The sequence below is a fragment of the Corvus moneduloides genome, chromosome 23 (assembly GCF_009650955.1).
Source record: "Corvus moneduloides isolate bCorMon1 chromosome 23, bCorMon1.pri, whole genome shotgun sequence".
Taxonomy (NCBI): Eukaryota; Metazoa; Chordata; class Aves; order Passeriformes; family Corvidae; genus Corvus; species Corvus moneduloides.
This window is the reverse complement of record NC_045498.1, coordinates 4,071,315-4,093,196: the sequence shown is the minus strand read 5'-3', so window position 1 is coordinate 4,093,196 and position 21,882 is coordinate 4,071,315. Positions and strand designations below refer to the sequence as shown.

Sequence of the window (21,882 nt, the reverse complement as noted above, 5' to 3'; positions counted from 1 at the left end):
GGCGCTGCCGCGCACACTGCCCCCTGGCGGCCCGGAGGAAGAAGGCGCCGCGCGCGGCAAGATGGCGGCGGCGGGTCCGGCCTCAGGCTCCGGGCGGGTGCCGGCTCGTCCCCGGCCCGGCCTCACTCGGTTCCGGGGCTGCTTGGCCGGGGCGTTGTTGGGGGATTGTCTGGGAGCTGTTTTCGAAGGCAGGAGCGTCGTGAAGCTGCCGGAGCTGCTGAGTTTCCTCAAAGGGCTGGAACCTGCGCCGCCTGAGGAGGGAGGGGAGGCGGCGGGGAGCGCACGTGGAGGTGCGTGAGGGAGAGCGGGGAGGGGGGCGGGGGACATCCCCCGGTTCCCCCTTCACACACCCCGCTGTGCACGGCACTCGGCACCCCAGAGATTCGGGTTAGACCCCAGCATCCCCAGGGCTGACCTTTGGGGTGCGTGTGTCCCCTCCTCCCTCAGCACCTCCAGGACTGGGCTTTGGGGTTTGCGTGTGTCCCTCCCTCCTCAGCACCTCCAGGACTCGGTTTTGGGGTGTGCCCAATCTGCAGAATCCCCAACCTCACTGCCCCCCCCCCCCCCTCCCCCCCCCCCCCGAAACATGGGTGCCCCCAGTCCTTACCTCTCCCCTGGTTGTGGGGCATCTCCGCTCTGACTGCCCTGGTTGTCCCCTGCCCTGCTCTGTCCTGTGCCCTGTGCTGTAGGGGTTCAACACCCCTGGCCATTCCTGATCCCCTGGGGATTCCTTAGGGACACCGCTGATGCAAAGGGACCCGTGGTTTGCTGTGCTAGCCCCGTGCTGCTCCTACTCCAGGGAAGCTGAGGTGGAGTGTGCTTGGAACGGGTGTCAGCAGGGAGCAGAGGTGCCAAAACTTGAGGAGGAGAAGAGTGAGAGAAGCACAGAGTTGTTATTTAACTGTTAGGAAGTCATTGCAGCCTTCCAGTGCCTGAGGGGAGTCTGCAGGAAAGATGGAGGTTATTGACAAGGGCCTGGAGTGACAGGACAAGGGGGAATGGCTTCCCACTGCCAGAGAGCAGGGTTAGATGGGATACTGGCAAGAAATTCTTCCCTGTGAGGGTGGTGAGGCCCTGGCACAGGGTGCCCAGAGAAGCTGTGACTGCCCAATCCCTTGAAGTATTCCAAGCCAGCTTGGCCAGGGCTTGGAGCAACCTGGGATAGTGAAAGGTGTCCCTGCCCATATCAGGGGGTGGAACATTGTGGTCTTTAAGGTCTCTTCCAACCCAAACCATCCTGGAAATCTGTGATTCTGTATTGGCCTGACTCTCTTGTCCATATATGCCTCTGGATGTCAGACATTTTCTCCTGACTTACTAATCTTGAAGTACATTCTGTGTCATTATAGCTGTGGATGCAGCTCCCTGGCTGTGTCTCCTTACTCTGACAACCATGGCAGTGTCGAGCTCAGAGTGCCGGGGAACTTAAATTCCAGACAGGTTTGGGTTGGAAGGGACCTTAAATCCCATCCAGTGCCACCCCCTGCAATGGACAGGGACACCTTCTGCTGTCCCAGGTTGCTCCGAGTCTCGTCCAACCTGGCCTTGGACACTACCAGGGATGGGGCAGCCACAGCTGTTCCAGGCAACTTGTGACAGTCAGGCCTTGGAGATGAGGGTGGTGCTGGCAAAGGGCAGGCACAGTTTGTCCCTGGCTGGAGGTGTCACTCTCTGCCCTCCCATTGCAGAGTCGCTGCCGTACACGGACGACACGGCCATGAGCAGGTCAGTGGTGCAGTCACTGCTGGCCAAGCGGGAGTTCGACGAGGTCGACATGGCCAAGAGGTGAGGATGAGGCTTCCTGAAGGTGAAACCATCACTGTGACTGACTGTGGGAGGGGATGGGGGCTGAGGCAGTCATTACTAATTTGTGGAGGGGAAAAAATTAGGAAAGAGGTGGTTAATCCTTTAGTTTGTTGTTGCTTTGCCGTTGCCTTGGACTGTGCACCAGCGTCAGCTTCAGTGTGGAGTCTGAAGCTGCCTTGACAGGACAGCGCTGCTGTATGTCAGCCCTGTGTGTGTTCACCTTTGGGGAGGAGAATGCTTGGAGATTCCAGAAACATTTCGTTTCATGTTTATTTGTAGCTATTTATGTTTGTACTGCCCTTAATTTAGTGAGGGAATAGGAGTGAGCTCAGCTTGACTCTGTTTATGATCTGTTTCCTTGTTGAATCCCCAGCCCTGGGAGCATTTGGTTCCACTTAAGGGAAAGCATTTCTTTGTTTAGAAAACTCTTCAATTGAACTTGAACAAAAGACTTTCCTTGTGGTTGTGACCCTCGGAAATGTTTCTAGTTTGGTTCTATTTTGAGGCAGAGTTGAGAGGGAAACAAGTGGGTTATGGAAGGTGATGTTTATACATCCTGCTTTCACACTGTTCTTTGGGAATTGTTTCTCTGCCGAACTGAATCACTGAACCCTGACTGTCACAGATTTACGTGTGTGTTACTAATTCACTGTAGCAAGAAGCTTCATCCAATCACAAACCTCAGTAACAGACCAAACCCTCCGGGTGTTTTCCCCCCTGCCCACACCAGGTTTGCGGAGGAGTTCAAGAAGGAGCCCAACAGGGGTTATGGGATGGCCGTGGTCAACGTCTTCAAGAAGCTCCTGAGCCCCAAGTGCAATGATGTGTTTGAGCCTGCGAGAGCCCAGTTCAATGGGAAGGGCTCCTATGGGAACGGCGGGGCCATGAGGGTGGCCGGCATCTCCCTCGTCTACTCCGATGTCCAGGATGTCAAGAAGGTAACAGAACATTCTGGGCTCCTCTGGGTGTCCCTGCTGCCAAGGGAGTGTCCCAGGAGGCTTTGCTGACATTGGGGTTTCTTCGGCAGTTTGCGAAGCTGAGCGCAGAGCTGACCCACTCCAACTCCCTGGGCTACAACGGGGCCATCCTGCAGGCCCTGGCCGTGCACCTGGCACTGCAGGAAGGGCTCAGCAGGGAAACCTTCCTGGAGCAGCTCATCAGCCACATGGAGCACGTGGAGGCGGATGACAAGTCTCTCAGTGATGCCCGAGCGTGAGTAGCTGGGGGGAAGCCCCAACCCTGCTGTGGTGGTTTGTTCTGGCTCTTCGCATTCTCTCCTCTTCACTGCACTCTCTGTTTGCAGGCTGGGATTTGAGGATTTACCGTTTTCCAGGCGTCTAAAGAAAATCAAGGAATTTTTGGAGCTCAGCAGCATTCCCAAAGCAGATGTATTGTTTGAGTTGGGTGAGTACCTTTCTTAGTACAAGCATTAGGAAAGCTGGAAGCAGGACTAACTCAGAAAGCCTGGTAGATGTGTCTTCCCTCAGATTCCTCTTCAGCCTGTCAGCCACAGAATGTGCTGGAAAAGCTGCCTGTGCTCACCCGACAGGAATTCTGAGTCTCAGCTCAGTGATTCCCTCTCTGTATTGACAGGAAAAAAAGATCTTATTAAGGAAATGTTATCTTCATAATGTTTCTTAATATTCCAAGATCTCCTACTTATTAAGGAAATGTTATCTTCATAATGTTTCTTAATATTCCAAGATCTCCTAAGTGCTCTTGGGTTGTCACGTTGGATGGGGATGGGTATATGGGTATGCCAGACTATATTGGGGTAACTGGGAATTGTTCTGCAGGATGTGAGTGGTACTGGGGAACTGGGGGGGTTTCTGAGGCACCAGCTTGCACCTTTTCCTGGTAAAATCCATGATATCTTTATGGAAAGTCACTGGCAACAGGAAGTTACAGTAGGAAGGGAAAAGGAAGGAAGCCAGAGGGTGATGACAGGGTGTGTTCCAGGCAATGGCATCGCTGCTCTGCGCTCCGTCCCCACTGCCATTTACTCCTTCCTGCGCTGCATGGATGCTGATCCCGACATTCCTGACCACTACAATGCCCTGCAGAGAACCATCATCTACTGCATCTCCCTGGGGGGGGACACGGACACCATTGCCACCATGGCGGGGGCCATTGCCGGCGCCTATTACGGGGAGGAGCAGGTGCCCCCGAGCTGGGAGCAGAGCTGTGAGGCTTTCCAGGAGACCCAGAGGATGGCCAAGAGCCTCCATGAACTCTACTGCCAGCGGCTCTGAGCTCCGGGGCAGCTCCAGGGCTTTCCTGAAGGCGAAGGGATGGTCAGCTCTGCTTCTCTGGTCAGACCCAGTGGTGGATCCGCACCATCGGCCAACGCCAGCGAGCCTCACCTGGGAAGGGTGCCTGCTGCTGTCAGCTGGGAGCTGGGAGCATGAGCCAGCTTGGAAAAGAGGGGACATCCCCTTCAGTCACGGATCATCTGGGAAGTGGCTGCACTTGGACAGTTGGTGCAGCTCCCCTGAGTGTACAGGAGTGTCTCATTTTCCATAGAATTTCTACTTTGTCCACCGTTGTGCCATTTGTCATTGCAGTTACTGGCGGGTGTCTGAATCCGTGGACTTTCTCCCTGTTTTCCTCTGCTCCTGTGTCCGTGGGCTGTGTTTTGGTGGTCAGTGGCTTGTCCAGTGGTTTTGGGAGTCTCCACACCCCTCGTACAGCAGCAGGTCACTCTCAGCTGGCCAGATAAGAGATGTCACAGGAGTCACCAGAGAGACCTGGTGGCCCACGTTGTCACCTGTGCTGACTTAGGATCATGGAGCGCAGACTTCCCTGGGAGGTGTGTTGCCCTAAAGGCAGAATGAGAAGTGCCAGAGAAGGGAGAAGGGATTTCTTTGCATTGCTGATGGCTCTGTGAGAGACCTTTGATGCCTGCAGACGATCCCAGCTGGCTTGTTGTCCCTGCTGGGAGAGGGTGTCACTAATTGCTGCTCCTCCTGTGTCCTTGGCCCTGTGATCCTACAGGCACCTGCTGCACTTTGTGCCCCCTTGCACAGCTGCTCTCACACTGCTGCAGTGTGTTCCTAACCCATGCATCCTGTATTTTTGAAGTCCTGTGTATGCCCAGAGCACCAAATGAGATTCCTGTTTAAATCACAGAATACCCCGAGTTGAAAGGGACTGCCAAGCATCATCGGAGTCCAGCTCCTGTAGAGTGCAAATCTGGGAGTGGAGGTAGTACAGGGATAGAATTCCTGGTTCTGCTGCAGTCAGTCACAAAAGTGACTTGAGCAGGATGCAGGAGTTAACTTACCACAGTCTAAGCCTTTGTACTTGGTAAGAATTGCCCCAAAATTAAAGGGAAAGGTGGATTAATTGGGGGCATCAATGTTTAAAAGAAGCTGGTGCTGGTGGCCAAGAACATTCTAGCACAGCTGTATTCCAGAATTTTACATTTAAAACCTTTTCTTAGTGGAGCTGATCAAAAAGGGAGAAACAGCTTGGGAATGGCACATCTAGAAAGGGTTGGAAGTTTTTTAATAATTGAAAACAAAATGTCATCATATGGAAATGTTTATAAACTTGAATGTGACAGTGTAACTTGTTATTTCTCCACTATGTCTTGTGACACCGGGAAGTGGCCGTTGTGCTCCCCGGTGGCGTCGGCACGTGGTGGCTGTGTCAGGTTGCATGCACATGTGGGAATCTGGCTGCCACGGGTCCTTCCAGTTTTCCCTGTAGTCTGCTTCCTTCAAGTGCCAGTCTTTTGTGTGATGCTTTAATGGGTTTTCCTTGTATAAATGGATTCTTGTCCTGGGAACGTGTGGAATTTTGGTCTGTTGTATATTTTTGTATTGTGCTGCAGAGCTGAGCTGTGAAATATCAGGTTTTCCACATTATTCTGCCAGAGGGGCAACCAGATTCATGGAATTATTTAAAAGAAGATATTTTTCTTTTAAAGCAGCTTTATAATTTTAAATGTTTGGAACTCCTGACAAGCAAAGAGTTCCTGTTTAAAGACTAGAGCTCTTTGGGCCAAAATTTAGATGTGTGCTAAACCTTTCAGTTTCCTTGGAAAGTTATCTTTGTTAAGTAGCCACTGCTCCTGTGTTTTCACTCAAGTCATGAGGTTGTGCATCCTCAGTGCCAAGAGGACCAGGAGTGGTTCTTGGTACAAGGGTGAGTTGACACTGGGCATTGCAGGGAGAGCCTCTGGAAAGGCCCCTTTTCCTTCTCAGCCTGTGGAAGGAGTTCAGGTGCTGGAATCCAGCGTGTGATGATGGTGCAGAGACCAGGGAATTTGCTGGGAGCCCCATGGATGGCAGCAGGAGGATAGCTTGTTCCTTGGAATGAGCTTTTGAAGGTGCCCGTGTGTCAGCTAGGCGTCCCAGGAAATGTTTTGCCTCTGCTGGGTGAGATCAGGTGGGAAAGTACATTTTCTTTTCTTTGGACTGTGAGCCTGTGAAGGTGCTTTGCAGGTGATTCACCAGTCCTGAGTGTTCCTGACTAGCTCAGGATGGAGGTTGGCTGTGCACAAGGTGTATGATATAGGATAAAAAAATGGAAGAAAACCACACAGAAGGGAAAGGGAATCCCTAAGACTTCAGCTTGAGTTCCTCAAATTAATAATCACCAGGCTGGAAGGATCTGGGTTTCAACCTTTTCTAAAACAGAATTTCTAGAGACAGGAGTCTTTTCCTTAATCATAAGAAACATGCAATAACTTTTTGCATAAGGATATTATTTAGTGAGGGAATCTGCTGGGAGTGAGGAGATTTGAGGTGAAAATAAAGGGTAAGAGAACTGCATGAGAGCAAGTCCCAGGACAAAGCACAGCTGAGCCCACCTCTATACAATAAGTTTTATTGATGTTTGTCAATACAATCAAGTACTGCAGTTTTAGTTGTGAAGAGCAGGTCAGTTTTGGGTCACAAAGAGTGCATTTTAAACCAACTTTTACTAGGACAGTGCATGTAATAAGTATTTACAAAACTAAAAACCTCTATATACTAGGTTAGAAATGAAGATACTAGAGGCAAATTTAAAAAAAATAGTAAGAATTTGTATATAAAAATGCACATTGTAATGCAGTTTTCAGCATTAAAAATAGACATACCTCATCCAACCCAACCTTTTTTATTCTTGTGATTGAAACCAAAATCCCACGCGCTCACACACACGACAGAAAATAATCCTTTCTGCTGGCTAATATGTACTCAGTATTCCAGAAAAAAATCCTTCTGGAGAGTGAACAGCCTCCCTCATCCTGTGCATCGTTTTTTTAGCCTAACTATGTGCGTGTAATATCTTTGCTTTCCATTAGTGTGTAAATGTAAGAGGTTAAATAGCTGCGAGGGGTGATTATGGGTTCGCTCTGCACGTGAAGGGAAAGTGGAATTGCAAAACAGTATCTACAGCACGAACTTAATCTGGGGGTGGTTACAGTGAGGAGTTTGGTCGTTGCTTTTTGCCAGCTCGAACAAGAAATTTGGAGTGAAACAGAACAGGAGATGGGCTGTAGATTAGGCACAGTATAAATAAGTCACTTTGAGGAGCAGGATGAAGCTCCCACCAGGCGTGGCAGCTCCTGGCCCTGTGCGGGTCATGCGCATGGTGGGGCTGGACCAGCTCAAATCCCTCTGTTCTCCACAGGAAAGGAGACAGGTCCCCTCCCAGCACCCTCCCCTACCAAACCTGGGCTTGGAAAAATCATCTGAGCTTCCACTTTTAATTTTAGGGACTGTTCCTGCTGGGAAATAACTTGTTAGGATCACAACCCAAATAGTCCTGACCCCGCCCTCAGGAGTTAAAAACATCCAGTGGGATCAGACACCTTTCAGCTTGAGGAGTTTCATCTCTGCCTAAGAAGAGAAATTCCCAGGGACAAGATCCCAGGGAGGGGACACAGCCCCAACAGGCAGTGCCCGGAGCACTGACCTTTCAACAGCAAACTCTTTATTTCAGGGATAGGTGAGTTTTTAAAAGGAAGGCCTGAATGGCAAGAGGCAGAAACACAGGACAGACTTGAGGAGAAAACAAACAAACAAAACAGAAATAGGAAAAGAAAGTTGTTTAAATATCTCGTAGAGTCCATCTGGAAAACAAGCCCAGTCCCAGTCTCGCTACATTTCTTTGGCCATCAAACAGGCTTTAGGAAAATGCAAAGATCAGAGCTGGTGACCAAATTGTTGCTGTCTCTCAGGGATGTGCCTTTGCAGAGGGACATGCAGTGGGATATGCACATGGATTGACTTCAGCAGCATGCTCCTGCCCTGGGATGAGCAGCATCCCTGTCCTGGAAGTGGCAGTGACTGTTCTACTGTGAGAAAACCTGCAGAGCCACAGGATCTGTGTGGGCAGTGCTGTCACACCCGGCCCAGAGCCCTGCAGCTCATGCTCGGGTCAGTAATGCTCCAAGCATTAGAGAGACAAAGTGGTAACAACAGGCAAATGTTGATTTCTTTAACCTAAGTCACAGGGTGGCCCTGGGGCTGGTGCCCTGTCACAGGTACATATTGCACTACACTTGTAAGTCATGTTGTTAAATGGGTCATAGCACCGTGGTGAAATCACTGCGTGGAAAGTTAGAACCAGCACTATTTTTTCTTAATTCCAAGATCCCCAGAGAAAGGGGGGACACCAATGCAAGAGTTCACACATCCTGAAATAGACAGGAAAAGCAAGTTGTCCATCAGTGGCACTTCCTTATGTCACACCAGCTGGCAGCACCGTGAGCTAGGCTCGCACTGCCATCCTTGTGTGGGCAGAGATGCTCCTGAGGCCAAGCAAGTCTTTGGGCTGCAGAGACAGACGGGACAGGACCAGCCCTTGGATTTCCCAGCAGGTGAATGGAGAGAGTGGATCGTTGTTCATCATGGGGGTCCCAGCTTCCCTCACTGCCTTTGGAACTGGTCGTGGCATCCTCCCAGGTACCAGTGCCTGGATGGTTTTATTCCTAAAGGTGCTGGGGGGGAGGGTTAAAAATAATATTTACTTCTTAGAAGAAGGTGCTTATGCAAAGTGTTCCACTTTTTAGGATTATAAATCCAACCACACTGAATCCAGAGTGAATCGGAGAGACTGCCCCAAAGCACAGTCTGGAAAAACAGGCGTCAGTGAGCCTGGAACTTGGGCATCTGGTGGTTTGGAAGGAAATTTCTCAATCCAGCGTGGATCCCTGCTGCTGTATGGGTTTGTGTAAGTGCCTGGGACCCTGTGTCGGTTACCAAACATGCCAGCCATGACACAGCTGGATTTATTTATCTAGCATTCCAAATGGGAAACGAGGGCACTTGATACAGGCCGGGGGGGGTCTGGTCTTCCAGCTGACCCTCTCTGGATCACAGAGCCAGATCCTTGCCATCCCAAGCACGTTCCTGTGTTTGATGTCCAGTCACTGGGGTAAAACTTATTCCAAATATGCTTTGCTGAGGAAGTCGCTCCCCTCCCTCCCTTCTCCCTCCCCCAAAAAGAGAAAGATAGATGGATAGATGTCTCCTTCCCGATTACCCTCTTGACTCATGGATCAAACAGCATGAAGCAAGGTCCCACGACAATGTCTTGCGCATTCTTCCCAGTGATTTTTCTTTTTTGTATTAATTTTAAAACACTTTTTTATCAAAAAAAAAAAAAAAAAAAAGACAGTTTATGGCTAAAGTGGGTGTAAAGGAAAAGTGCCCAACAGCCGTTATGTGGGGCAGAGCAGGAACCCGGAGAAAGAGGAGTGGATGTATTCCGTGGAGTACAGCCCGTTGGCCTGGTCCGAGGGCATTTGTACCCAGACCTGGTCATTCTCCTTGAGTTCAAGCACGGCACTGCCCGAGGCCTGGTCCAGGTACCCCTTTTTGTACTCATCGTAGGTGTAGGTGGCTGGCACGTTGTTCTTATACAGGGCCACCCAAACGTTGGTCCCTTTGACGTGCACGTGGTAGGCAAAGTAGTAGATTCCGGATACGGGGCAGGTGAAGATCCCGGTGACCGGGTTGTAGCCATTGTGCCCGTTATACAAGGTCCGGTCAAACTTGACAGGCATGCCAGATGCGGGGAAGGGGGAGGTGAGGATGGCAGTGAAAGCCGGCGCAATGCGGGCAGCGAGCTCTCCTCGGCCATACTGTGGCTTGCCCGGCTTCCCGTTGCCCAGCACAGCCCCCTCCACGCCACCGTCCGGCAGGTGCAGCCCTGCGATGCCCGTCTCGTCCAGCACTCCTGGCGCTCCTGGTGGCCCGGGGGGCCCTGGTGGGCCTGGTGGTCCGTTCAGCCCTGGCGTTCCTGGCATTCCAGGTGGGCCGATGGGTCCGGCCATGCCAGGCTCACCGGTCTTCCCCTCGCCAGGAATGCCAGGGAGCCCGGGCTCCCCTTTCAGGCCTGGTAACCCCTGAGGCCCCATGGGACCAGCAGGTCCTTGCAATCCCGGGATGCCGGAGGGGCCCCGCAGCCCCGGCTGCCCCGGGATCCCACCATCCCCTTTGGGCCCGGGGCCACCCGTTAATCCAGGCACCCCCGGAAGGCCGATGAACCCTGGTTCACCTTTGGGGCCCGTTGGGCCGGGAGGTCCCAGTGACCCGGGCAGGCCCCTTTCCCCCGGCACCCCCGGCTTCCCCGCGAAGCCGTTCGGGCCCTGGTCGCCGCGCATCCCCGGCATTCCCGGGGGCCCGCTCGGCCCCACATCCCCCTTGGAGCCGGGCAGCCCGTGCTTGCCCGGCAGCCCCATGGACCCCGGTGGGCCCGGCGGGCCGATGATGCCGGCAGGGCCCGGCTCGCCCGGCTCCCCATCAACGCCGGGCTCCCCCTTATCGCCGATGGCTCCCTGCGCCCCGGGCTGCCCGCGGTCTCCTTTCAGGCCGGGCAAGCCCGGTTTCCCATAGCCCGTGGGGCCTGGCAGGCCAGGGAGGCCGCGGATCCCGGGCTCTCCCTTCGGTCCCATGGGGCCCTGTATCCCCGGCACCCCCGCGACGCCCGGGACACCGATCCCATCGATCCCCGGGGGTCCCCGCGGCCCCACAGGGCCGGGCTCCCCGGTGACACCCGGCCCGCCCGGGGGGCCCATGTCGCCCTTCTCCCCCGGCGCGCCCGGCAGCCCAGCGAGGCCGGGCTTCCCAACACCGGCGGGCCCTGGGGGCCCCGCGGGGCCGGGAGGGCCCCCGTTCCCCCGGGGCCCCGGTAACCCTGGCTTCCCCACGCCGTTTTCACCCTTCATCCCTCGTTCTCCGCGGGGACCCGGCTCTCCTTTCGGGCCAGGCTCGCCCCGAAACCCGGGCAGGCCGGGGCCGCCCTGGGGACCCGGCTTCCCATTGACAGAGAGGCCGGCTGGCCCGGGCAGGCCCGGCGGGCCGGGAAGTCCCCGCGGCCCTTGCTCCCCTCGCATGCCAGGCTCGCCCTTGGCTCCGGGCATCCCTTTCATACCCGCCTTTCCGGGGAGTCCTGGGATGCCGGGTTTCCCAATGCCCGAGAAGCCAGGGGGCCCAGCGGGCCCAGGCTGGCCGTGCATTCCTGGCTTCCCCGTGCCCGGTTTTCCTGGGTAGCCGGGGGGCCCGGGGGGTCCACGTGGGCCAGGCTTCCCTGGTGGTCCTGGCTCCCCTTTGAGGTCCATGGGCAGCAGCGGCGGCATGTCTGTGGAAAGAGGAGACACAGTGTCACTAGAGCTGGCGGTCAGCAAGGAGTGTGCAGGTGCAGGATGTCCTTGGGATGTTGGAGCCGGGGTCTCTGCATGGCCTGGGCAGGGCTTCAAGGGGGACCCTTCCACTTAAACATAGCCACAGCAGCTTCCTGGGCCCCCACATCAGCAGGGCTGTCCTGAGGCAAGGCTAAAGCCCAGGGTTCTCATTCCAGCCTCACATCCCTCCATGATGTCAGGTGACACCATGGAAGGTGCTAGCGCTTGCTGTCAGCTCAGGCAGAGCTGTTTTGTGATGAGTTACTGCAGGATGTTTTTGGAGCTGGATTCAAACCTCCTGCTGCCTCACTTCCCAGCAGCCTTGAAAGCACCGTGGGATTCAGTCGCTCCTGCCTGGGCTCAGCTGAGAGGATGGTGACAGAACAAGCCAAGACTGAGGATAATCCCTCACCCCGTCCTGCGAGTCCAGGGCCCTGAGAGACCTTTAATCCTTTTGGATTAAAAAGAAAACTCTTGGACATGTACTCGAGAGCCTGAGGAGGCGATGGGTGTATGGGTTAGGCCATGCCCACAGTGCTTGCTGGCTCAGCTCCCATGTCCAGCAAGGCAGAGAAAAACCAAAAAGGAAAAAAGCTCTGGGGATGGAGGAGAAGCCAAGAGCTGGGAGGGAAATGCAGCCTCAGCTCCATCCGAATGAGTCAGCCCAGCTGGGAATAGGCCGCAACCACTTGACATTTCAAGAATTTATTGAGGTCTTTTGCAAACGGATATAAGAAAGAAACTAATGGGCTGAGAGACTCCAAAGGCGAGGAGAGGCAGATGACATGCCCACCACAGCTCAGCATGGAAAGCACAGACGTGAGCATAAATAACTCCTCGAGGCTGACCCAGGCAGGGTGTCACCTCCCACGTGACACCGGGAAAGGGTGAGAAAGAATAAATCTGACAAACTCTTTTCTGGGCAGTTTGAAATGAAGGAAATACTCGACAGTCACACGTACACGGGACGATGATGAGAAGTGCAAAAGGCAGAGGAAAAGGCTGTGACATCTTGGGTGAATTTAAGTCAAATCTGCCCAGGGTAGATCATTCCAGTTGGGAAGAGATCTATATGAACAAGTTCCTGGGATGGGGATGGATCCTGCCCGGGGTGAGAGCAGGATACAAGGCTGCATGCCACAGTCCCCAGGGTCTGCCAGTCTGGCCCCCTCAGTGAGCCAAACTGGGCTTTGGGAGCATGGACACCCGTGGTGCTGGGATCCGCCAGCATGGAGATTTCCTCAGTCAACGGGAAGAGCTTATGGGAGATTTGAGACACGTGAAAAGAATAACTGTGGCAGCAGCAGGCACAGCTCCCGGAGCATCGGAGATGGCTTTGCCTGCCCTAAACACAGCAATTAGCTCTGGCCCTTCCCAGCCTGGTGCTGCTGTGTTTTCCTTTGGGTAATGGAAACATTTTTAGAGCTTATCTATAAATCAAAGCCTGGCCCGTGTCCTCAGCTGTAGCTGCGGTCACTTGGCTCTCCTGATGAAGGAAATACTTGTCTGTCATGACACTGCCACTGGATTTCTGCAAACTCCTGCTCTTCACCCCGGAAAATGGTGTGGGAAAGAGGGCAAGGGAGCTGTGCAGTGCTGCACTATTTCTGGGGTTTGGATTCTGGAAAAAAATTTCTCCAGAAAATTATTTCAACGTGTTTTCTCCCCCTACTTTTTATTTTTTTTTCTTGCAATAGTTTGAAAAGAATTAGTTTTCTAGGTCATTTTGCATGGAATCAGAACAAGGATCTACAGCTGAGCCCACGAAGGAAGGAAAAAGCACACACACACTCCTCACACAAGGCAGTGGAGAGAAACGCCAGGCGGGAGCTGCCAGCTTGCAGGCGGCCAAAAAAGCAGACGGGAAAACCAAACCGGGGCCGTCAGCGGAGAGAAACTGGAACACTGCAGCCCCACTGGTGTCCGATTTCAAAAGCCCATGTCTTACCACAGACACATGTCTCGGAGCTCTGCGTTTCGCAGCACCAGCGTGGGGTTCTGTGTTCCCCTCGAAGCATGAACAGAACTGCCGTGAATGTTAACGCGGAGCCAGCTGGGGCAGCGGGAAGGGGACAGGACAGGAACCACCCTTGGGAGCTCCCCCCGGGCACCACGGAGCGTTCCACCTCCTGAGGAGCATGGACGTGGCCAGGTGGGTGCTGCAGCCCCTCTGGAGCTGTGTTCATCCCAGTAAGGACCCGTCCTGCCTGAAGGAGAGACCCAGCAGCGCAGACCGGCCAGCAGAGGAATAATCCAGCAGGATGGGAAGTGGTTCCCAGCCAGGAGCAGCCAGCAGCGGGTCTGGCCAGCGCGGCCAGATGACACTGCAGGAAGGAGAGATTGGCTGCTCTGTGGCGGACCCCGGCCGAGCTTGTTCCAGAGCTGCTGCCAAGCCCTGTCTCGTGAGAGAGTTTCGCAGGCTCACAGGGATGTTGCGTGGGATCAGTGTTTTAGCACCTCTCATACCGTCTCCCCCAGCAGTGGGTGCCCCAGCACAGCACTCGCTCGTGGGTTTACCTGGCTGCAGGGCCATGGACATGGTTTAAATTAAGCCAAAATAAACCCCAATGTGCAAATGTCTGCTTCAATATTCTGAGCATTTCAGCGTTTAGCAGTATCTCCTTCCCTGAGCTCCCTCTGTGCTCTGGGGCACTCATTTTTGGGTCAGAAAAGGTGTCTGGCACCAGAAAAGGTGTCTGGCACCCTGAGGAAACCTGTCGATAACCGGTTGGCACCTGGAGGCAGGAGGGAACCCCTCACCCCCCAGCCGGGGGTCCCAGCCCCCCAGCCAGTCCGGGGGCCCCGCACAGCTCCCGCCGGGTCGGGGTAACCCGCAGGGGCACGGCACAGCCCTGCGCCGTCGCGGCGAGTCAGCTGAGCTCCCCGAGCAGGGCAGAAGGCCAGCAGGGATTTTCCTTGCCAAATTAGAGGTTAAGCAGAGATGGGAGCTCGGTGGGATCCAGGAGGCACCGGCTTCCCCAGCTGCCTCCGTGCGGCCCCACAGCCGGTGGGTCGGGCTGCAGCTGTCCCTGTGTCCCCCTCTCCTGTTCCCCACCTGTCTTCTCTTTCCCAAGGGTTTTAGAGGAGTAATGTCTAGGGGACTTCCATGCTCTGCCCTGCCTCAGTGTCCCCTCTGTGCCTGGTCTAGCCCCTCCTTGCCCCAGCCTGGCATACTCATTGCTCTCCCCACCATAGGCGGCGTTGCTCAGAGGCAATGCAAGCTGCTCCCATGCATAGGAAGAAGGGAAAAAAATAAGGGAAAACAGCAGAGAGAGATTTGAATCCAGTCCCACCAGCAGCTGAAGTGTTTCTGTGCTACGCTGGAAGGTTTTGGCTCTGGCTGGGATTCAGGGAGCAGCTTTACAACAGCTGGGAAGGGGCAGGGAGGGGGGGGCTCATAGCACGCTTCGGCTCTAGGTTTTGCTGTGTGTTTTCTGACACATGTGCTGAACTCCTGATAAGCCATTCAGCCCTGCAGTAAATCAGCCACCGGTGGCCCAGCCTTCTCCAGTTTCTTCTCCCAGAGCCAATTCTTCAGCTCCTGGGAGGGTCTGGGTCCATGACAACCCACAGAGAGGCTCCAGTGGCTCTTCCCAAGGGCCAAGCACCAACCTGGCAGGTCTGGATACTCGAGCCCAGCAGTGCCCCATCCCGTGGTGGTGGCAGCACTGGGGTGGGTGCAGGCAGGCGAGCTGGGGGCAGGGGGTTACAGAAGGCTGGAGGTGTGAGCCCTGGCTGTGAGGAGCAGTGACCCTGGTGCCTTGGCCCCTCCAGGTGCACATCACTCAGTGGGGAGCAATTTAACACGTGTGAAGTTTCTGGTTGCTGCTCTTCGAAGGAGGAAATGTCTCTCTCCTGCTCTTCCCTTGCCAGGCTGTGTCTCAGCTCCAGCCTTGGCACTCCTTCTATTCCCAGCTGGTGCAAAATGCAGACAGGGAAACGGAATAGGTGGAGAAGTGGAAAAAGCCTTGCCAGGACAGCTCAGGTTTAACAGCAGGGAGAGGCAGAGATGGTGAGTGCTGGGGTTTCTGTGCCTCACAGCTGCTGGGGTTGGGCAGGAGGGTGGGAGCCAGAGGCTGGAGGGCCCCCTGTGTCCCCTGGCTCCTAGACCAAGGGGCCCGGCAGTGCCCTCCCAGCCCCAGCAAAGGGCTTCACTTCTCTGCTGAGCCTCTACCAGTGTCCATCCTGTCCTTTTGCACTGGGTTAGAGACCCAAATGGTCCCTCCATGCTTGGCCAAAGTGTTTTGGACAGCAGCACCCTCAGCTGTGCCAGGCAGCTCCTGGGAGCTCTGACCCTCAGGATAGAGGGTGACAAGTGCCCAATGGCTGTGAAGTGCCATGTCCCCTTCCCACTGACCCGTGTCATCCCACAGCCCCGCAGAGTGCATCCCTTACCCAGGTACTGCCCTTTGCCTTCACGGAACGGGGGTCCCAGGGGTCCCTTCACCATGGGCTGCATGTACTTGACTTGAGCGTAGCCCCCCACGCCGCCTCCCGTGGCCGAGCGAGGGCCGATCACCATCACCGTCGTCACCATCAGCAGCGCCACGACGTCCGGTAGCATCCTGCTCCCACGGCTCCTGCAGGCAAAGCAACAGTGAGACTGGGTACACACCCCCCACCTCACGAGGACCAGCTGGGAGCCTGAGAATGATCCCTGTGGGAGCGGGACTCCCTCGAATTTGTGGATCAGAGATATCCCGAACATGTCGCCCTTCCCAACACACCACAGCTGGGAGATGCATGGTAAATACACACTTTATAGAAGAGAATCACAGAATCTCTGAGGTTGGAAAAGACCTCCAAGAGCATTGAGACCAACCTGTGACTGATCCCCACCTTGTCAACCAGCGCAGAGCACTGAGTACCACATCCAGTTGTTCCTTGGACACCACTGGGCTGGGACTCCACCACTTCCCTGGGCAGCCCCTTTCAATGCCTGACAGCCCTTTCCACAGAGAAATTCTTCCTGATGCCCAGCCTGAACCTCCCCTGGCACAGCTTGAGGCTCTTCCCTCATCTTGCACTGTAACCAACCAGAGGGGTACCCAGTGGAGTCTTACAGAAGCTGCCCTGAGTGTCTGTGGTAACTCTCACATCCCTTATATATTTTTAACAAACATAAGAGGGGGAAAAAAGGCAGATGAGATGTGCAGCCCACCGAGCCCAGCATTGCTGTCACGTCCCTCAAGTGAGCAGGGGATCCTCTCACAAGAGCCGTGGCTCCTGTGGCCATGGCTCCTGTGGGAGGCTCAGGCTGCCACCGCCAAGCCCTGCCTTCCTTGGGGGCAGCCGGTGGGTGCTGGGTCTCCCAAGTGGGTGCTGAGCCTCCCAAGTGGGTGCTGAGCCAAACCCACGATGTGGGAGCCAGAGACTCACCACGTTTGTGGCTCAACTGCGGCGCTTCGCGGGCAATGCCGGGAGCTCACGCAGAGGACGAGGGATGGGACATGGGAGCAGCAGCCTCAGCCTTAAGTGCCTGTTTATTTAAAATAAACCCCCTTTATAAACACTCTCTTCCTCCAGCAACTCTCCCTGTCGACTCCACGTGTGGAGCTGCAAACAGATTGATTTGCAAAGAACATTTATTTTTGGAAGCTTAAACAACACGTGATGCCAAAGAGCTTTTTGCTGCTTTTCCTCCTTCTCACAATAATTGACCCATGGTGGTTATTAATGAGAATTAAGCTCCTGGCCTGTCCTGCCGGCAAGCAGGGGCAGGGCTGCTGCGTGCCGGGATTTCATCGGAATTTCCTGAATCGCTTTTGCTGAAGCAGCAGTGAAAAAAAAAACTCCTGCCTAGAGAAAAAACAACCCAAATTAAAACAAAATTAAAGCAAATTAAGTCAAGGGAGCAGGGAGCCCTGGCATGGGATTGTTCCTGATGCCACAAGGGCTTGGCAGGTTTTTGGAGTCTCCAGGGATGAGGCAGCCTTGACAGCTGCTCTCGTGCCTGGAAAATGGTCTTGGAGTCAGCTGAGGGCTGGAGAGGACAGGGATGGCCCTGCCATTAGCAGCACGATGCCGGTGAGGATGCAGGTGACTGTGGCAGATGCTGGAAGGGCAGCTCTGCTCTGCCCATCCCACCAGAGCCACGGGCCCGGAGCAGTGCCATTCCCACTGAGACCCCCAGAGCTGTGGCTGTGGGTCGGGTGGCACTGCCAGGGACACGGGTGACAGCCACCCCCGGCCTCCTTGGCAGCATGGCCAGGGCCTCGCCGGCATTATTGTTTTTCTGTCTTCAGGGTCGAGGAGAGGAACGCTTCTTTTTATGAAGCATTATTTTAGAAGGATTTGTTTAAGGGGAAAAGAATCCCATTTTAAGGGATTGCAGCTGTAAAAATACAGTTTCTGTTAAATAAAAGAGGAGAACAAACCCCTGAATCAGCTATTTACTTGTTTTCCTTACCTGGTATGACCCCTGTGCCTCCATCTCTACCTCCCTCCCTTCCTAGCTCTCTCCTCTCCCACCTGGGCTGGATTCTCCCCTGCTCCTCCCATCCACTGGGCTTTTTTCTCGGGATGCTGCCATAGGAGCAGCACCCTGGGGTGGTTCAGCCCCTCGCTGCTGAGTGCTGCATCCCCCTGTCCTTCTGTGACACCTCAGTCCTTGGAGAGGTGTGAGATGCAGGGGAAACAGAGCCAGAGGGAAGGGAGAGGGAGGACAGGGGAATCTGACCAAGGTTTTGTTGTGTGTTGGATGTGAAACTGAGTTCCCTGCTCTGTGTCCTCTGTCACCCAGAGGCTCCAGCCACAGGCTTAATTCCTGCACACTCCCCCTTGATCCAGCTGGGTCATTCCAGCTGCCCCACTCTCTGCAGAGCGATGCGGGGAGCCTGGCCTGAGCCCCCCAGCTACATGTCCCTCAACAAAACGGGTCCCTGGTGCTGTGTGTCCCCCCCAGCAGTGCCTGGCATGGGGCAGGAGGCCTCCCGCTACCCGTGGTCTCCAGGCAGTGATTTAATAACAATAAAATGGAAACATCTGGAGTCTCATATGATGGATAAAGTGTGCACAACGTGCTTGTAGAGAGGCTCTTTCATGCTTGAAATCTCCTGTGTTATGAACCGATAATTAATCACACGGAGCAGCCACACTACGCTCCCATCTCGCCTGGCAGGTCGTGAAGAGTGGCCAGTCCATCATGTGTGTGGGGTGGCTACAGACAGCTGGGGGTCAGCTGCTCATCCTTCTGGGGGTTACCTGCTGGTCTTCCTGGGGTCTGGGGTCAAGAACCCACTCTGGTATGGCCAACAGAAATCCCACAAGAGTCATTTTTTTCCCACCTGGAGCAGGGGAGATGCTTTAGGAGTCCTGATTGCAGCCCCTCCTGGCTCACCCTGCTCTGCCTGGGCACTGCAGCCACCAGGCTGGGCACTGTCCAGCCAGGCTGCTGTCCTTCAGAGGCAGCTCCAGCCCCCCCAGCACACTCATGTATGACCAAAACCATCCCTTGCTGCAAAGCCAAGCGCAGCAGGAGCTGCTGAGCCAGGAGGGTTCATACAGGGGCAGCGCTTGAGGGGTCCATGCTGTTCGCTGGGGATGCTGGAGCAGGATGGGGCCCGGCAGCACTGCACTGCTTGGCTCTGGAGGGAGCAGGGCCCCGACTCAGCACCGAGACCCCTGGCACAGCTTCAGAGCCGCCGCCGCCACGCTGATGGTGCGAGTGTCGGCTCCCCTGGCAGGCGGTGAGCAGACGTGTTAAAAACCCCTGGCACGCCATGAAAGCACTGGGAACAGGGAAAAAATCTCACACTTAGAGCATGAGAAAGGAGACAAGAAATGTCACCTTGTTCTCGCAGGAAAACAACCGGCCCGTGCTGCGTCCGTCGCTCCAGAACTGCCTGTGGCTTGTGCTGGGCAGCCTGGTGAGCTCCTAGCGTGTTCTTGGCATGCTCCTGGTCATTCCCAGTGCAAGAGGGCTGCTGCCCCCCGCACTGTCCCACTCTCCCCCCAGAGCCCATGTCAGCACTCCCGTGCCTGTGGACTGGGCAACGTTCCTGTGAACACCATGGCCCCACTTCCCCATGGACACGGCCAGGGCTGTTGGCTGAGCTGCAACTGATTTATGGCCCCTGTTACTTAAATATTAATGAAGGGCCTGGCCAGCCCCGTGCCTGCTCCCTTCAAGGCTAATTATTTTTAAAGTCAATATATGTGATCCACGGGGGATCTGCCATTGTGACTGAAGGTCGGCACAGCGGGGAACTTGTTTAAACCCGGCGGTCAAAGCGTGGTCAGTTTGGGGCACAGCATGTGCCTGCTGGCCCTCACCCCAGCTCCATCCTAGGTCCATGCCAGCCTCATGGAAGGGCTCAGGTATGGGGCAGGATGGGAAGCTTGATGCACTTCACCTGCATGCCCAGGCTCACGAGGCCTCATCCCATCCTGGTCCCTGTCCCCATGGCCATTGCTGTCCCCATTCCCTTCCCCATGCCCATGCCTGTACCCATCCCAGTCCCCATTCTGTGCTCTGGGATCGCAAGGCCCAGCCACCACCTCTGGAAGCCACGGCAGAAGCTGGCCCCGGGCCGGGGGGAGCAGTGGGCAGCAGCTCGCACTCGCCCGGGGCGGGGGACGCAGCGAAGGGGAAGCACCGGGAGCAGCCGGCGCGTGTGGGTGGGCTGGAGCAGGCGGGCTTGGCCGCCGCCGTGTCCCATCGAGCCGCTCCATCCTCCGGTCATTTACAATAAAAAATAAAGCAGGGAGGATTTCCAAGCCCAACACGGGGCTGGCCCGGGTCCAGCGGGAGGTCAATGATTTGCTTTGCGCTACACATGCTTTAAAATAATAATAAACCGAGTCAAAACCGAAAAGTTGAGCTATGAAGAGGCAGAGCAGCACGTTGTTTCCGTAGGCCGGGCTGCGAAAGCCAAAGGCATCGGGGAGAAGCTCGGCTGAGCAGCGCCGGAGAGCGGGGGAGACTTGGCACCGGCCTGTCCTTAACTGCAGGACACCCGATCTGATCCAAGGCTGCTGTACGGAGCCGGAGCCGGAGCCGGAGCTGGAGCCGGAGCCTCGCCCGCCAGCAGCCCAGGGAACAAGAAAACATTTTCCTTGACGAAGAAAAAACACCCCACCCCATCTGCAGGGACCTGCTGCCCCCGCACAGCGCCCGCGCCTGGCCCTGAACGGAACGGGATAGGCACGGCACAGCATGGCACGGCACGGCACGGCATGGCACAGCATGGCACGGCACGGCACGGCACAGAATGGCATGGCACAGAATGGCATGGCATGGCATGGCACAGAATGGCATGGCATGGCACGGCATGGCACGGCACGGCACAGAATGGCATGGCACAGAATGGCACGGCATGGCATGGCATGGCACGGCACAGAATGGCATGGCATGGCACGGCACGGCACAGAATGGCATGGCACAGAATGGCACGGCATGGCATGGCATGGCATGGCATGGCATGGCATGGCATGGCACGGCACAGAATGGCATGGCACAGAATGGCATGGCATGGCACGGCACGGCACGGCATGGCACAGAATGGCATGGCACAGAATGGCATGGCATGGCATGGCATGGCATGGCATGGCATGGCACGGCATGGCATGGCATGGCATGGCACGGCATGGCACGGCATGGCACGGCACGGCACAGAATGGCATGGCACAGAATGGCATGGCATGGCACGGCACGGCACAGTATGGCATGGTACAGAATGGCATGGCATGGCATGGCACGGCATGGCATGGCATGGCACGGCATGGCATGGCACGGCATGGCATGGCATGGCACAGAATGGCATGGCACGGCATGGCATGGCACACAGAATGGCATGGCATGGCATGGCAGGGCACGGCATGGCATGGCATGGCATGGCATGGCATGGCATGGCATAGCATGGCACGGCACAGCATGGCATAGCATGGCACGGCATGGCATGGCACGGCACGGTATGGCATGGCACAGAATGGCATGGCACGGCACAGAATGGCATGGCACGGCACGGCACGGCACAGAATGGCATGGCATGGCAGAGAATGGCACGGCACAGCACGGCACGGCACGGCACAGCATGGCATGGCACGGCATGGCACAGAATGGCATGGCACGGCATGGCATGGCACGGCATGGCACAGAATGGCATGGCACATAATGGCATGGCACAGAATGGCATGGCACGGCACGGCACGCATGGCATGGCATGGCACAGAATGGCATGGCACGGCATGGCACGGCATGGCACAGCATGGCATGGCACGGCATGGCATGGCATGGCACGGCATGCCGGTGGTGCAAGCTGCCCCGTGGCTCACGCCGCCTGGAGCTGGCGATCCAGGGGTCCGGCAGCGGTGCCAGCACCAGGGGCGGTGCCACCGCTTGATCCCGCGGCCGCCGGGTCAGGGCTCAGCTCAGGCGGATTAGGGAGCCCGGGCGTGTGTGCCGGGAGCGCAGCCGCAGGTCACGGCTCAGGGCTTAATCCTCACCTCCAGCT

The 21,882-nt window shown here is 55.7% G+C and overlaps 2 protein-coding genes across 3 annotated transcripts in view; one reads left to right on the top strand and one right to left on the bottom strand.

Moving 5' to 3' along the window:
- Positions 1-39: 39 nt before the first annotated feature.
- On the top strand, positions 40-7,030 carry ADPRS (ADP-ribosylserine hydrolase). The gene is made up of 6 exons (XM_032132167.1): positions 40-290; positions 1,689-1,785; positions 2,537-2,744; positions 2,834-3,018; positions 3,110-3,210; positions 3,766-7,030. Exons 1-6 carry the CDS (start codon positions 62-64, stop codon positions 4,056-4,058), a joined length of 1,113 nt encoding a protein of 370 aa, XP_031988058.1. The 5' UTR covers positions 40-61; the 3' UTR covers positions 4,059-7,030.
- Positions 6,626-21,882, bottom strand: part of COL8A2 (collagen type VIII alpha 2 chain) — a 30,904-nt gene continuing 15,647 nt past the window's right edge. For both annotated transcript variants that reach the window (XM_032132162.1, XM_032132163.1), the window contains exons 2-3: positions 15,824-16,008; positions 6,626-11,385 (exon numbers count right to left, since the gene is read on the bottom strand). In XM_032132162.1, the coding sequence (XP_031988053.1) occupies positions 9,464-11,385; positions 15,824-15,992 (2,091 nt within the window). In that variant the 5' untranslated portion in view covers positions 15,993-16,008 and the 3' untranslated portion in view covers positions 6,626-9,463. The remainder of the gene's footprint in view (positions 11,386-15,823; positions 16,009-21,882) is intronic.